Genomic DNA, 14566 nt, shown 5'->3' with positions numbered 1-14566 from the left:
TATACCATCACCAAGTCACAGTTTACTTACATGTGCACAGTACACTAGCTGTGACCAGCCAGCTTGGTTAGTCCCTGAAATGAGGAGACTCCTGAATCTCAGGTTTATATCTGTTAACAATCCCAATCAAGGATCTCATAGTCAATGAGATCTACCTGGTTACATTCACTACACAATCCTTACTCACTCTTCCCTGGGGTCTCCCAGTGACTGTGGGCATAGGTATGCCAGTGGTCACCATTGCCAGGATGCTGATGGACAATGGAGAGATTCCAGTCTCTGGCTGGGGGTCAGTATTTACAGTCTGGGGGATATTAATCTTGTAAAGCTAATGATTATGACAGGCCTTCCCCATTTGAGAAAATATGGGCTCTCACAATGTCCGGTATGCATGTGTGCGTTTTCACAAACAGTATGTAATGTGGGTGGCAAATTTCAATAGGATTGGTACTGCAGTAAATATCAGCACCTGTCCTGTCACTGTTATTGGGAAATGAAAACAGATGTGAAAGAAAGATTGCAGTTCCTTGTTTTGTACATTGGACATAGTATGAATAAAGTAAGAAAATTAAACTATGTTACCATTTTGCTCTTTGCTGGCGTGAAGGAAAAAATGAGATTGTGAGTTGCTCCTGGCTGTAGGGATCGAAGAGAATTCAACAATTCAAAGGGCCCACAAGGATCCAGAACAGATGATTTCAGCTGTAACATCGTTAGTCAAGGATCATTTGGATAAGACTACAGAAAATTAAGGCCTATGGTTAAATGAATCTGATAACATTTCATTTGTTCATTATGCTGAAATCATTAAGATAAATAATATCAAGGATGAGATATTGATTAATAAATCCTTTAAACCATTCAGGAGAAATTTCTCTACGCAGAGTGAGTAGAATGTGGAACTTGAAATGAAGTAGTTGAGATGAACAATTATATATAGCTTTAAGCAGAGGCTCAACAAACACACACCAAGGGAGAAATGAATAGAATAATGTATGGGAATAACAAGGTGTAGAGCTGGATGAACACAGCAGGCCAAGTAGCATCAGAGAAGCAGGAAGGCTGACGTTTCGGGCCTAGTCCGTTCTTCAGAAGGGTCTAGGCCCGAAACGTCAGCCTTCCTGCTCCTCTGATGTTGCTTGGCCTGCTGTGTTCATCCAGCTCTACGCCTTGTTATCTCAGATTCTCGAGCATCTGCAGTTCCTGCTATCCCAGAATAATGTATGGATAAGGTTAGATGATGTTGGGTAGGGTGATGCTCATGTGGAACATAGGAGTCAAAGCTAAATGACCTGTTTATGTGCTGTGAACGCTATGCAACTTAATAAATCATCATACTTTTATTTTAAACTCTCCCCTTTCATTTCTGCATTGTGCGATATACTATTATCAAAGCAAAAAGACTGGTTGTTCTACACTCAGTATTGTCTGGTCTCTGTGGAGAAGCAGCTTGGCAACACCTCAGTGCTAGTGGTACAGCAATAACATCAATAAATTAGTAATGCAGAGGGCCAGGCTAATGCTGCTGGTGGAATTTACATTTTAATTTGTAAAATATGCTTTTTTTAAAACAAACTAATCTCCACAATGGTCTCCAGGAAATTATTGTTTTTGGTTGAAAAATCTCATCTTGTTCAGAAATGCCCTTTAGGGAGTACTGTGTGCAGCTCTGATTGCCATACTATAGGAAGCATGTGATTATACTGGAAATTCACCACGATGCTGTCTGGATTGGAGTGTTTCAGATATGAAGAGAAGCTAGGTAGGAAGAGTTGTTTTACTTGAAGCAGAGAAAGCTGATGGGGATCTGACTGAGGTGTACAGGATTATGAGGGGCATAGAGAGGGTAGATAGGAAGAAACCTTTCCTCTTAGTGGAGAGATCAATAACCAGGAGACAAAAAATTAATGTATGGGACAGGAGGGTTAGAGGGAATTTAACAAATAACATTTTCGCGCAAACACTAGTCAGTAACAATAACTCACTGCCTGAAGGGGTGTAGAGGTGGAATCCATCACAACATGTAAGGAATATTTAGATGAATACTTGAAAAGCCATAGAATACAAAGCAACAGGTCAAGTGCTGATAAATTGGATTACAGTAGGATAGGTGCTTGATGATCCACGCTGGCATGATGGGCTGAAGGGATTCCTTTGGTGCTCTAATACTGTATGAATTGAAATCTTTCATCCTTACCTGGTCTGGCCTGCATGTGACTCCAGACACACAGCAATGTGGTTAACTCTTAACTGCCCTCTGAAAGAGCTTAGCAACCACTCAGTTCAAGAGGCAAGTAACCATTTTGGCCTTGTCAACAATGCCCACATCCCAGGGAAGAATGAAGAGAAAACACATATTGGCCTTTTTAAATCTACATTCCAGTGCTTCACAGAGGAAAATATCAAACTGTGAAGAAATCTAATCAAAACTGCAACTTCATGTTCAACTTGAAGTAGAATGGAATTTAGCAGCCCATTGTAAACTTTCAAGGCTCCTACAATCCCTACACGATGGATGTCCTTTGAGAATATTTATGGGAAATAGTACGTGAAAAATGTCTATTTGGCTTGGAAGTAGAGAATAAGATGGGAGAATAAGTTTTAGAGGTTCATCCCTGAGTTTGCTTTACAAAGGACTCGGACCATGAATCCATTGTCAATTGTGGGAAAAACCCATCTGGGTCACTAGTGTCCTTTAGGGAAGGAAACTGCCATCTTTAGCTGGTCCGGCCTACATGTGACTCCAGGCCCACAGCAATGTGGTTGACTCTTATGTGCAAGTAGAGATGGCCAATAAATACTGGCCTGGTCAGTGACACTTTCATACCATGAATTAACCTATTTTACTAAGCAACCTGTTCGTAGTCTCCCAGTCGAGCGGTAGGGACACTACCGCTGCACCAGAGGGCCCCTGAGTCTGCTTAGCTTCCGAGATCAGGTGTTTTCAGACTAGTATCGCTGTAGGCATCCCATGAATGAATAAAAAAAAGGTGATGTGCTCCAGCTGAGCAGGCCATTGGCTGCTACCAAGGGAACTCATACTCAATGCTCTCCACACAGAAATTAATTAGTGAGTCTTGTTGAAGTTAACACACTTGTGGATATTCATTAAATAACATGTTGACAGATACTGGTATATCTTTTCAATTGGACAATTGCATAGACCACAAGAGATTAAACAAAAGGATAAATGAAAACAGTATAAACTCAGCCTGCACACAAGGGCACCTTTCACAGACTTCTTGGAAGTGCTGAAGGAATCCAGTATGACTATAATACAGAAGGATACATTCAGGTGGTATTCAGAAATATTCTCAATCTCAATTTTTTTAAGCACTCTCTGTTCTGCAATAATAATATGAAAATAAATTGTATTAATGTAAAGTGCGTAACAAATCCTTAAGGAAAACTGGTCCTTTGAAAAAGCTTCAACATCAGGCATATAACATAGAGCAGTACAGCACAAGAACAGGCCTTTTGGTCCATCAGGTCTGTGCCAACGTTGATGCCATTCTAAACTAATCCCATCTGCCTACACACAGTTCATACCCCTGTATTCCCTGCCTGTCCAGGTGTTTGTCTAAATGCCTCTTAAACGTTGCTATCAGGTCTGCTTCTAACAAATCCGCTGGCAGCACATTCAGGCACCACCCTCTATGTAAAAAAACTTTCTCCCTCTTACTGTAAATCTATTGTCCCTAGTATTTGACATTTCCACTCTGGGAAAAAGACTCCGACAATCCAATTTTATCCATAATCTCTTAAAATTTTGTATTTCTATCAGGTTGCCCCCTAGCCACTGATGCTCTAGTGAAAACAATCCAAGTTTGTCCAATCTCTCCTTATAGCTAATAAACTTTTGCTGGGGAGATGTGACAAAGAGCAAGATGCTGGAGGAAATGACCACCTGTAATGAAACACCTACTGAAGTCGTGTACAACACAACTGTGGGGCTGCAAACTGAAAACCTGATTAAGATATTGAAGAAGGGTCCAGACCCGAAAGATTTGCATTCCTGATCCTCTGATGTTGCATGGCCTGCTGTGTTCATCCAGCTCTACACCTTGTTATCTAAGATATTGAAGCATTTGTTGAAGAAACTCTTTAATAAGAATTTCTATATTTTGAATCTTTCCTCCCTCTAAGAAGGTGTTAGTGAAGCAAAGTCTGATAGATGTTGGTCAACTTCTGAAATTCAGCCTCTTTTCAAGGTTATTTCATTGTATGAAACATGAATGTTGTAAGTTGTGTCAATTGACTGTATTTTTCAAATCAACTGGTTCAGTGGGTTGTGACACACCTCCATGACCATGGTAGGAATTGTACCTGAACTTTCTGACCCAGTGGTATGGACACTGTCTCTGTGCCAGAAGACCCTTTAAATGGTCCATTCAAATTAAACAGCACGAGAAAACCTAATCACTGTTACAAATTTCCAAAGGGACCTGGAAAAAGACATTAAATATTTGGTGCTGGCTGACCATCTTCCCATCCCAAAAATTCATTCTACTCAAAACGAGTGAGATGGATTAATCTTGGCTCCAGTTGTGATCAACAGCAACTGATAATTAGGGAAAGATTATGAGAATCCAATTCCAATGGGGTCTTTTGGAGCAGTTGTGGTGTCCCAATTCTTGAGCCAGCAGACTTGGGTTCAAGAAGTGTGCAGTCACATCTCTGAACAGGTTGATCAGAAGATATGAAGGAAAACTCATTTCTGAAAACAAAGGAAAATAACCCATTTCCACTCATACAGTAGAATATCACAGCAGGAGCATGCAGGGTCCATAAACCAGAGGTCAATGGATTGAAACCATCATATGCTCACATTCTCAATGGGACCTGAAAGCAGTTCTTGCCGCTTTAAAAAGGGGCTCTCATGGTACTTTGGTGTCCCTACCCCTGACCGAAGAGACCTGGTGCGTCGGAACATCTGTTTATTAGGTGGATTAGAGAGTATATAAAAAAAAATCCACATTTACCCAACTTTGGTGTCATCACACTGCCCTGAACGGGCTCTGCATATAAACTGGTTGTTAATTGGTGGCGGATTACAGGTGAAACATTGCAAGGCTAAGCTGGTGGTGGGGATGTGATGGCCTAGTGATATGATCACTGGGCTATTAATCCAGAGACCCAGGTAATGTTCTGGGGACCCAGGTTCAAACCTCACTATAACAGAAGGTGAAACTTGAATACAACAAAAATCTGGAATTGGGAGTTTAATATGACTATGAAACCATTGTCAATTGTCAGGAAAAATCCATCTAGTTCACTAATGTACTTTGGGGAGGGAAGCTGTCATCCTTACTTGGTCTGGCCTACATGTGACTCCAGATCTGCCCAATGTGGTTGACACTTGACTGACCTCCGTAATTATGACGAACAATAAATGCTGGCCTAGCCAGCGACACCTACAGCCATTGCGCTGCCTTTGATGAGCTTTGTACGCAGATTGGTAATTAATTCAGAAACACAAGCGATAGAGGTGGTTAAAAAATGTCCAGTGCTATGTAAATGCACCTCTGGATACGAGAAATGAGCCCAGTTTCCAGTTCAGAGGCGCATCATAGCATCTCTGAACACAGAAAAAAAAACAGTTTCTACTGCCCTTTTCTTAAGGCTGTACTGTGATGAATGTGTGCTGGTTTAATTAAAAAAAGAACCAGTTTCCACCGAGACAGGTTGGTCTATAGATGGGAAAGTATGCTGCACTTGTGCGCGCTGTGGAAGCCAGGCTCTGGGTCATGCACCTTCCTTTGTCAGCTGAGTGTTTCCTAGATTAACCAGAAGCATTTGAATTGAATACTCCCAATGAAATCCATCATAAATTCAGTAAGTCAACCAAAACTACAATCAAAAACAGAAATTGCAGGAGAAACTCAGCAATTTGTGGGAAGAAAACAGAGTTAATGTTTCGAGTTACCAGACTAAAAATTGTAACTCTGTTTCTCTCTCCACAGATGCTGACAGATCTGCTGAGTTTCTCCAGCAATTTCTGCTTTTGTTCTCAAGCATCTGCAGTTCTTTGTTTTATTACAAAGCTATAATCAGTTAGTTAAATAATTTTTTCTCACCTACTGCAATTGCTCCAAAGTCCACCATATTCTGTTTGTTACCAGAAATGAGTACTATTGGTGGGGCAACTGTAGGGCAATTCACCTCTAGATATAGGGTGTTATGGATGCTGCAAATACATAAGGCATCAATGATTATTTCCACAGTAGGCATCAATAGGAGTATAGCTTTAAAACACAAAATGAGTAAAAACAATAGGAAAATTTTCAATTTCTTGCCCATGCATAAATTCATTATTTAGGATCAGGCACTAACTGTGTAAGAACTATCAAGGTTTCATGTTTACATCGAAAATCTACTTCATTGTTCATCCCTCAACAATAACATGCCCTTTAAACAAGCTATTACTTCAAATATCAATGGATAAGGTTTATCTAACACAATTGATAAATCATATATGGCTTTAAACTATACTTGTGTAACTGTTGCTGTTCTATTGTTCACCTGTCAATGCTGCATTTCTACATCGATTTTAGGTAAAGTGCATAGTAAATATTGAACTCCCTTTTCAATTTTGACACCACCTGTAACATTGATAACATATATCCTAAGGTGTATTGCTGCAAAAATACATATTTTATTAAAGTTTTACATTTTCATTGATAAAGACTCGATTGAGTCTGCTGGCCAACCAATCTCAAGCAATATAAAATGTTTCCCTATACAATGGTACTCTTGCAACAGTCCTGATGACTGCAAGATGAAAAGCTTCCAACAGAAGGTTTTTCTTAACCAACAATACCCGCCCACAACCTTCACAGCCAGCAACCCCAGAGTAGACAGCCACACTGAGCCCTGCTGCATCTTCACCATCCCCGCAGACCTCCCACTGACTGAGGATGAACGGTCAGTCCTAAGCAAGGGGCTCACCTTTGTCTCCCTCCACACACACATCAACGAATATCAGTCATGTTTGAGCAATTTTTCTGCTGCCTTCGCCTCCACGCCTACTTCTCTAACCGGGAGCCTAACCCTCCCTCCACTGACCCCTTCACCTGCCTCCAACACAAGTCCTCCTCCTGGACACCACCCCCAGGCCTCCTACCCTCCCTTGACCTCTTCATCTCCAACTGCCGTCAAGACGTCAACCGTCTCAACCTCTCCACCCCTCTCACCCACTCCAACCTCTCCCCCGCAGAACGGCAGCCCTCCGCTCCCTCGCTCCAACCCCAACCTCACCATCAAACCCGCTGACAAGGGAGGCGCAGTGGTAGTATGGCGCACTGACCTCTACATCGCCGAGGCCAAATGCCAACTCTCCGACACCTCCTCCTACCGATCCCTTGATCAGGACCCCACCCCCAAGCACAAAACCATCATCTCCAACACCATTCATGACCTCATCACCTCAGGGGACCTCCCACCCACAGCCTCCAACCTCATTGTTCCCCAACCCTGCACGGCCCGTTTCTATCTCCTTCCCAAAATCCACAAACCTGCCTGCCCTGGTTGACCCATTGTCTCAAACTGTTCCTGCCCCACCGAACTCATCTCCACCTATCTGGACTCCATTTTCTCCCCTTTGGTCCAGAAACTCCCCACCTACGTCCGTGACACCACCCACACTCTCCACCTCCTCCAGAACTTCCAATTCCCTGGCCCCCAACACCTCATTTTCACCATGGACTTCCAGTCCCTATACACCTGTATTCCTCATGCAGACGGCCTCAAGGCCCTCCGCTTCTTCCTGTCCCACAGGCCCGACCAATCCCCCTCCAACGACACCCTCATCCGCCTAGCCGAACTCGTCCTCACACTCAACAACTTCTCTTTCGATTCCTCCCACTTGCTACAGACAAAGGGGGTGGCCATGGGTACCGCACGGGCCCAAGCTATGCCTGCCTCTTTGTAGGTTACGTGGAACAGTCCCTCTTCCGCATCTACACAGGCCCCAGACCCCACCTCTTCCTCCGTTACATTGATGACTGTATCGGCGCCACCTCTTGCTCCCCAGAGGAGCTCGGACAGTTCATCCACTTTACCAACACCTTCCACCCCAACCTCACGTTCAACTGGGCCATCTCCAACTCATCCCTCACCTTCCTGGACCTCTCAGTCTCCATCTCAGGTAACCAGCTAGAAACTGATGTCCATTTCAAGCCCACTGACTCCCACAGCTACCTAGAATATACCTCCTCCCACCCAGCCTCCTGCAAAAATTCCATCTCCTATTCCCAATTCCTCCGGCTCCACCGCTTCTGCTCCCAGGATGAGGCATTCCACTCCCGCACATCCCAGATGTCCACGTTCTTCAAGGACCGCAACTTTCCCCCTGCAGTGGTCGCGAACGCCCTTGACTGCGTCTGATGCATTTCCCACAACACATCCCTCACACCCCACCCCCGCCACAACCACCCAAAGAGGATCCCCCTTGTTCTCACATACCACCCCACCAACCTCCGGATACAACGTATCATCCTCCGACACTTCCGCCGTCCACAATCCGACCCCACCACCCAAGCTATTTTTCCATCCCCACCCTTGTCTGCCTTCCGGAGAGACCACTCTCTCCCCGACTCCCTTGTCCGCTCCACACTCCCCTCCAACCCCACCACACCCAGCACCTTCCCATGCAACCAGGAAGTGCAATACTTGCCCCCACACCTCCTCCCTCACCCCCATCCCAGGGCCCAAGATGACCTTCCATATCAAGCAGATGTTCACCTGCACATCTGCCAATGTGGTATATTGTATCCATTATACCTGGTGTGGCTTCCTCTACATTGGGGAAACCAAGCAGAGGCTTGGGGACCGCTTTGCAGAACACCTCCGCTCGGTTCGCAACAAACAACTGCACCTCCCATTCGCGAACCATTTCAACTCCCCCTCCCATTCCTCAGACGACTTGTCCATCATGGGCCTCTTGCAGTGCCACAATGATGCCACCCGAAAGTTGCAGGAACGGCAACTCATATTCCGCTTGGGAACCCTGCAGCCCAATGGTATCAATGTAGATTTCACAAGCTTCAAAATCTCCCCTTCCCCCACTGCATCCCAAAACCAGCCCAGTTTTTCCCTTCCCACCACTGCATCACAAAACCAGCCCAGCTCGTCCCCTCCCCCCACTGCATCCCAAAACCAGCCCAGCCTGTCTCTGCTTCCCTAACCTGTTCTTCCTCTCACCCATCCCTTCCTCCCACCTCAAGCCGCACCTCCATTTCCTACCTACCACCTCATCCCGCCTCCATGACCTGTCCACCTTCCCTGGACTGACCTATCCCCTCCCTACCTCCCCACCTACACTCTCCTCTCTACCTATCTTGTTTCCTCTCCATCTTCGGTCCGCCTCCCCCGCTCTCCCTATTTATTCCAGTTCCCTCTCCCCATCCCCCTCTCTGATGAAGGGTCTAGGCCTGAAACGTCAGCTTTTGTGCTCCTGAGATGCTGCTTGGCCTGCTGTGTTCATCCAGCCTCACACTTTGTTATCTTGGATTCTCCAGCATCTGCAGTTCCCATTATCACTAATACTCAAGTTATTGTTATGATGATAATATTGGGTAAGTCACATGCCAGAATGATATCTGGCTTGATAGATCATATACTTAATTCATATATTATTCATATGAGGCAACAGATGCTCTCTAAAATGGAACATAAGTTTATTATATTCCAAAAAATGTCATGCATATGTGAGAATGAGAAAGATCCTAACAACAAATAGCAAGACAAAGTTTGAGTTTGTTCTACAACACTATCCTTTTACAGATTTTCAACTGCAGATAAATTTCACTTCTATCTCTACAATAAGTTTTTACTTAGCTGATTCCTCATCTTTTTATTCCTTTGGATTGAAGAGACAGTTTTCTCATTCCTTTCTGAGTCCACTGGCATGAAGCTTTTATAATTCTGAGGGTCTAAACTTGAAAATTTCTTTCCCAAGCTCTCCTGGCTTAGAAGCTCCATAAACAGGATACTTTGGTTATAGTGACTGGTTCCCACAAAATAAAACTTGATTCTCTGCTGGGACAGACTGTTCTCCCTTCTGAACTAAACTCCTGGTTCCTCTGAACTGAGGCCTTGAAACTTTTTTCTAAAGTCAAAAGCTACTCATGGCTTTTTAGTCTGTTGTAAACTCGGCAAATTAAACATTCCATCTACTAACACTACAGGGCTTCTTCCAGATATGTGGCTGCAGCCAAATACTTTCTTGGAGAGGATGCACTTAGGTCATTGTTCCAGCCAATTTTCTGAACTGAGCCTGTGGCATTTATTACCACAGGAAGTAGCTGATGCCAAAACATTGAATGTATTCAAGAGGCAGCTAGATATAGCACTAAGGATGAATGGATTTAAAGGTTATGGGGAGAAAGCAGGATTAAGCTATTGAGTTGGATGATCAGCCATAATTATGATCAATGGCAGAGCAGGGTCTAAGGGCTGAATGGCCTCCTCCTGCCCTTATCTTCTATGTTTTTATGTTTCTATGAACTGGTTAAAAATGATTAACTCCACAGACTGATCAACACCTATCTGCCTTTTTTGAAATCCAAATTCCAAAGTATTATACTATATATTATACACCTTACATTACATTTTGTATTACCAAACAACTGATCCATTTTATGGCACAAACAAGACCAGTTAACTCTGCTTCATGATGTTGATATGATCTTATCATTTGCTATGGTGTGAAATAAAAACAAATAGTGCTGGAGAAACTCAGCAGTTCTGACAGTACACGTGAACAGAAAAACAAAGTTAAGGTTTTGGGTCCGATCTGACTCTTCTTCAGAGCTTTGTTTTTATCTCATGTTATAGTCACTTAATTATCAATGATCAAAAGCCATTGTTATCACAGTTTAATGGCAGAACAGAATTTTGAGTTTTATGTTTCTACGAATTAACCAATACCTAAAAAACAGGTTAAAAGTAACACTAAAGGTAGGACATAAGATCGCTATTGCCAAAAACATTCACAAAAAGATACCAATAATTGAAAATTCTTGTGATTATTGCTGTTAATAAAACTGCTAGAAGTTACAAACAGCTGGACTCCACGAAATTAAAACTGCCAAGAAAAGTACCCTTCATTACATATATAATCAGTTATGCTACTTCATAAAATACACAGGGTAGTGATGATAGATTTAGATGAGAAAAGGTTAGAGGAATTTCAAGAGGAGTATAAGCTGCAGAATGAACTAGTTTGGCCTATAGCTTGATTCTGTGTTATATATCTTACGTAATTTCTGTGATTTGTCAAAAATAAGGGCCATAGATGACATACTTACATGTTTCAACACATGAGAATACAGCTATATGCTGAGTCAGTCAGGCCAAGACAAGATTTATTGAAAGCACAATACTATTTATGCTATCTTACCTGTAAGGGGAGTAACCTGGTGCTTTATGGTCTGTTGATCCTTCATATTTAACAAAACAGGGAATGACAAGCGAGTGAAATTCTTCTTTAAAATTCCTGAGTAATGAAGCAAGGGCTGCATTATACTCATCAGAACTGAAAGAATAAAGGACAGGATTATTTGAACGGAATGCCTTTTTTCTCAACCTGGGGTATAAATTAGATGCTGTCAAAGGTGCAAGATTTTATAAGTGCACATCTGGATAATCACATAACATTAGTGATTCTCCTTTAACACCCTTGGTTTTTGCCATTAATGAAAGTTTGGAATCCCTGCTTCATGGTTGCCTTGTCACATTCTTTGGAGGTTGAACCCAAAATGTTTGTATTCCCTGTCTGTGGCCAATGCAATTGACTTTTTTTTAAAACTAAAGGTACAAGTCAAAATTTGTGAAGAAAACATTGTTTCTCCGTCCCAATCTGAACGCTATTGGGATAATTTCAGAAATCCCACTGAGCGCAGACCTGTATGCACTACTAGTATAGTTTGATGTCTTGGACATATCCTCCTTATAATTTTCTAGCTATGTAATGAATTAATAGAATATCATAAATGATGTACCCTGAATTCCTCATTGAATCAGATCATAGAATGTTTGCTGAATAGAAGAAAGTCATTTGGCTTGTCAAGTGCCTTTGCTCCTTAACAGCAATTTTGGCTAGCACTAGTCCCATAACCTTTCCCATTACGGAGTTCTCTAGCTTTGTTTTAGATGCTCATCCAGTTCCCTATTTTTGATGGCTAATGTTCCATGCCTGGTTGCACAATTAATAAAAATACCTTTCATTTCCCACAGTGATAAAAATCATATAATAACTGTGGCTTTACTTACTCTAGAGCAATGTTTACAGGATTGGGAGGTTCAAACAAGGAGATGTCACTTATACTGCTTGTTTCCTTAGGTTTAGGAGGACTTGGGCTACTTCTTCTTGTTTCTGTTTGTTTTGGCAATGCTCTCTTTTTGCTCTGCAGAACAAACGAAAACACGTTAGGAACATTTCCCTCAATTTGATCATCTTTCATTGGATGGAATACTTGTTAATACTTGGATAATAGAAACCTTAGAAACTTTCTACAAAGAATGAAATTACTTGAAATTTGATTATTTTTCTGGTAATATTCTTTCCTCCTTGAACTGTGTCCTTTTCTAAAGGTATTGAATCCTTGACTGGTATCAGCTATGTTCTAGTATTTTACCTGTGCCCTTCTTCAATACATGTAGAAGCAGACACTAAATATCAGTGGGCTGGTCAATTGTAAAGGGCCTCATATACCAGGCTGATTATTTTTCCTCTGGGTGTGGAGTTGCATTTCAGTTTGTGAAAAGTCATTCTAAGGTGTGATAATAAACCAGGCACCTTTGTTCTCTTAGCCTACTCTGCCAGCAGGACCACTCAAATTAATGGACAGGGTTATAACTTAACATTGGATTTGATCACCAATTGTAAATTAGCAATGACAATGGGAGATACTGTGCTCAAAGCTTACAGTGCTCTCCAGAGTCATTGATGTCCATAAGCACTACCGTATTTTAATGTGTCATCAGAAAATGTGCAGACAGTACACCACTCTGAATAGATTTTCAGCTTCAGTCTTTAGTCATTTATGGTCCTATCTCCTTATTCTGCAAATTGCAAATTTCAAATAAGCCATTTAATACATATTCTATGTGTCTGATATAACCACAGATCACCGAATAGTATAGCATAGAGGAATGCATTGGCCAATCAATTTTGTGTCAGATCTTTCAAACAGTAACCCATAAGACCACTTCCTTCTCTTCACAACCCTGTTAAGAGTTTTCTCCTTCAAATGTGAATCCAACTCCCTTTAAAGATAGCTACTGAATCTGTTTCACCACTTTTTCAGCTTATTCATAATCCATGACCAAACGATTTTAGTATCAAATCACGTGCATTCATGAACTCATCTATCCCCACATTGATAGATGAAAAGCCATACACTAGAGTTTTATCCACGATAACTGTTCCATGCTTTCTTATCTTGTCACCCAACTCTCATTTTGTCATCCCTGAATTAATCAGACTTGATCTTCTGCTCATACAGCTACTGAGACTGCCGACCTCTAGCCCATGTGTATTTCACATTTTATTACTTTCAAATCACAAAATTCAAAATTTATCTCCTTAACAAAAACCCAAGAGTTTGTAGTCACACAGGTTGCATTTCCACCAATAGTTACTACACTAAAGGTGGATTAGAGATTATTACTTGTTATGTAAACTATGTTTTTTTGTTTATCTTATTTTATACATTTCATAATATGTACCATGTGGTAAATGTAATTCACTAGTCTATTGCATACACACTTTACATACTGAAGACAATATCCTGCTAATGTTATTCACAAAACAGGTGCCAAAATTATCTTCACATCCTCCAGCCAATTCCAATCAACTTTCTCAATAAGAATAAAAAAATTAAGCATACAAAGCAGTTTTGTGAAGTGAACTGGCAAAACTAGAAGTTAATACTTATTGCACATGCCAGAAAAAAATGTTAAATGTAATTTCATAAACAATATTTCCAAATATTCAAACTGAAATATTCTTACCGGTATATCATCTGATTCTGAGCTCTCAGGTTCTTGTTTCTCCAAAATCCTTTCTGTTTCTGCAGCTTGGCAAAGCATTCGTACAGCTTCTTCTTGTACCAGTATGTCTGGTAGTGTTGGTTTAAATAACAAATGTACCAAACATTTCTGTAGTTCAGAGATAGAATGGATAAATTTTAAAATTACAAAAAATGTGAGTGACAAACAAATCAAATAAATTACTGGTATGGAAAAGCAGTATGATGAAAGGTCATCATTTATTTCAAACTTAAAAAAAGAACTTGTTAAAAAATTAAACTTTTGAAGAAAAGCTGATCACATCGGCACATAAAATTGGGGCTGAAATTCAAAGGCTCAAATTTCTGTTCTGCATTAAAACCCCTGCTTCTGGAACTGACTAGACAAAACGCTGCCCAGTTCCTCCAATTTTTCTGGCTAAATTCTGAAGGAACATCCTGCAGAACTCTGTTAGCACATGAAAGTTTGGAGACATCAGCAAACAAAATCTGCGCGGAACCACACTCCCTTATTATGGCATCAGTTTGTGTAT

At 41.5% G+C, this 14566-nt stretch overlaps 1 protein-coding gene across 4 annotated transcripts in view; it reads right to left on the bottom strand.

Moving 5' to 3' along the window:
- Nucleotides 1-14566, bottom strand: part of cfap74 (cilia and flagella associated protein 74) — a 190787-nt gene that overhangs the window by 19453 nt on the left and 156768 nt on the right. For 3 of the 4 annotated variants that reach the window (XM_048561032.2, XM_059638059.1, XM_048561034.2), the window contains 6 exons: nt 14017-14163; nt 12274-12407; nt 11402-11536; nt 6078-6187; nt 3290-3345; nt 583-702 (listed from right to left, as the gene is read on the bottom strand). In XM_048561032.2, the coding sequence (XP_048416989.1) occupies nt 583-702; nt 3290-3345; nt 6078-6187; nt 11402-11536; nt 12274-12407; nt 14017-14163 (702 nt within the window). The remainder of the gene's footprint in view (nt 1-582; nt 703-3289; nt 3346-6077; nt 6188-11401; nt 11537-12273; nt 12408-14016; nt 14164-14566) is intronic. The other variant, XM_048561033.2, reaches the window with a different exon arrangement.

The sequence above is a fragment of the Stegostoma tigrinum genome, chromosome 28 (assembly GCF_030684315.1).
Source record: "Stegostoma tigrinum isolate sSteTig4 chromosome 28, sSteTig4.hap1, whole genome shotgun sequence".
NCBI classification, from domain to species: Eukaryota; Metazoa; Chordata; class Chondrichthyes; order Orectolobiformes; family Stegostomatidae; genus Stegostoma; species Stegostoma tigrinum.
The sequence above is the reverse complement of the archived record's forward strand: the minus strand, read 5'-3'. Positions and strand labels throughout refer to the sequence as shown.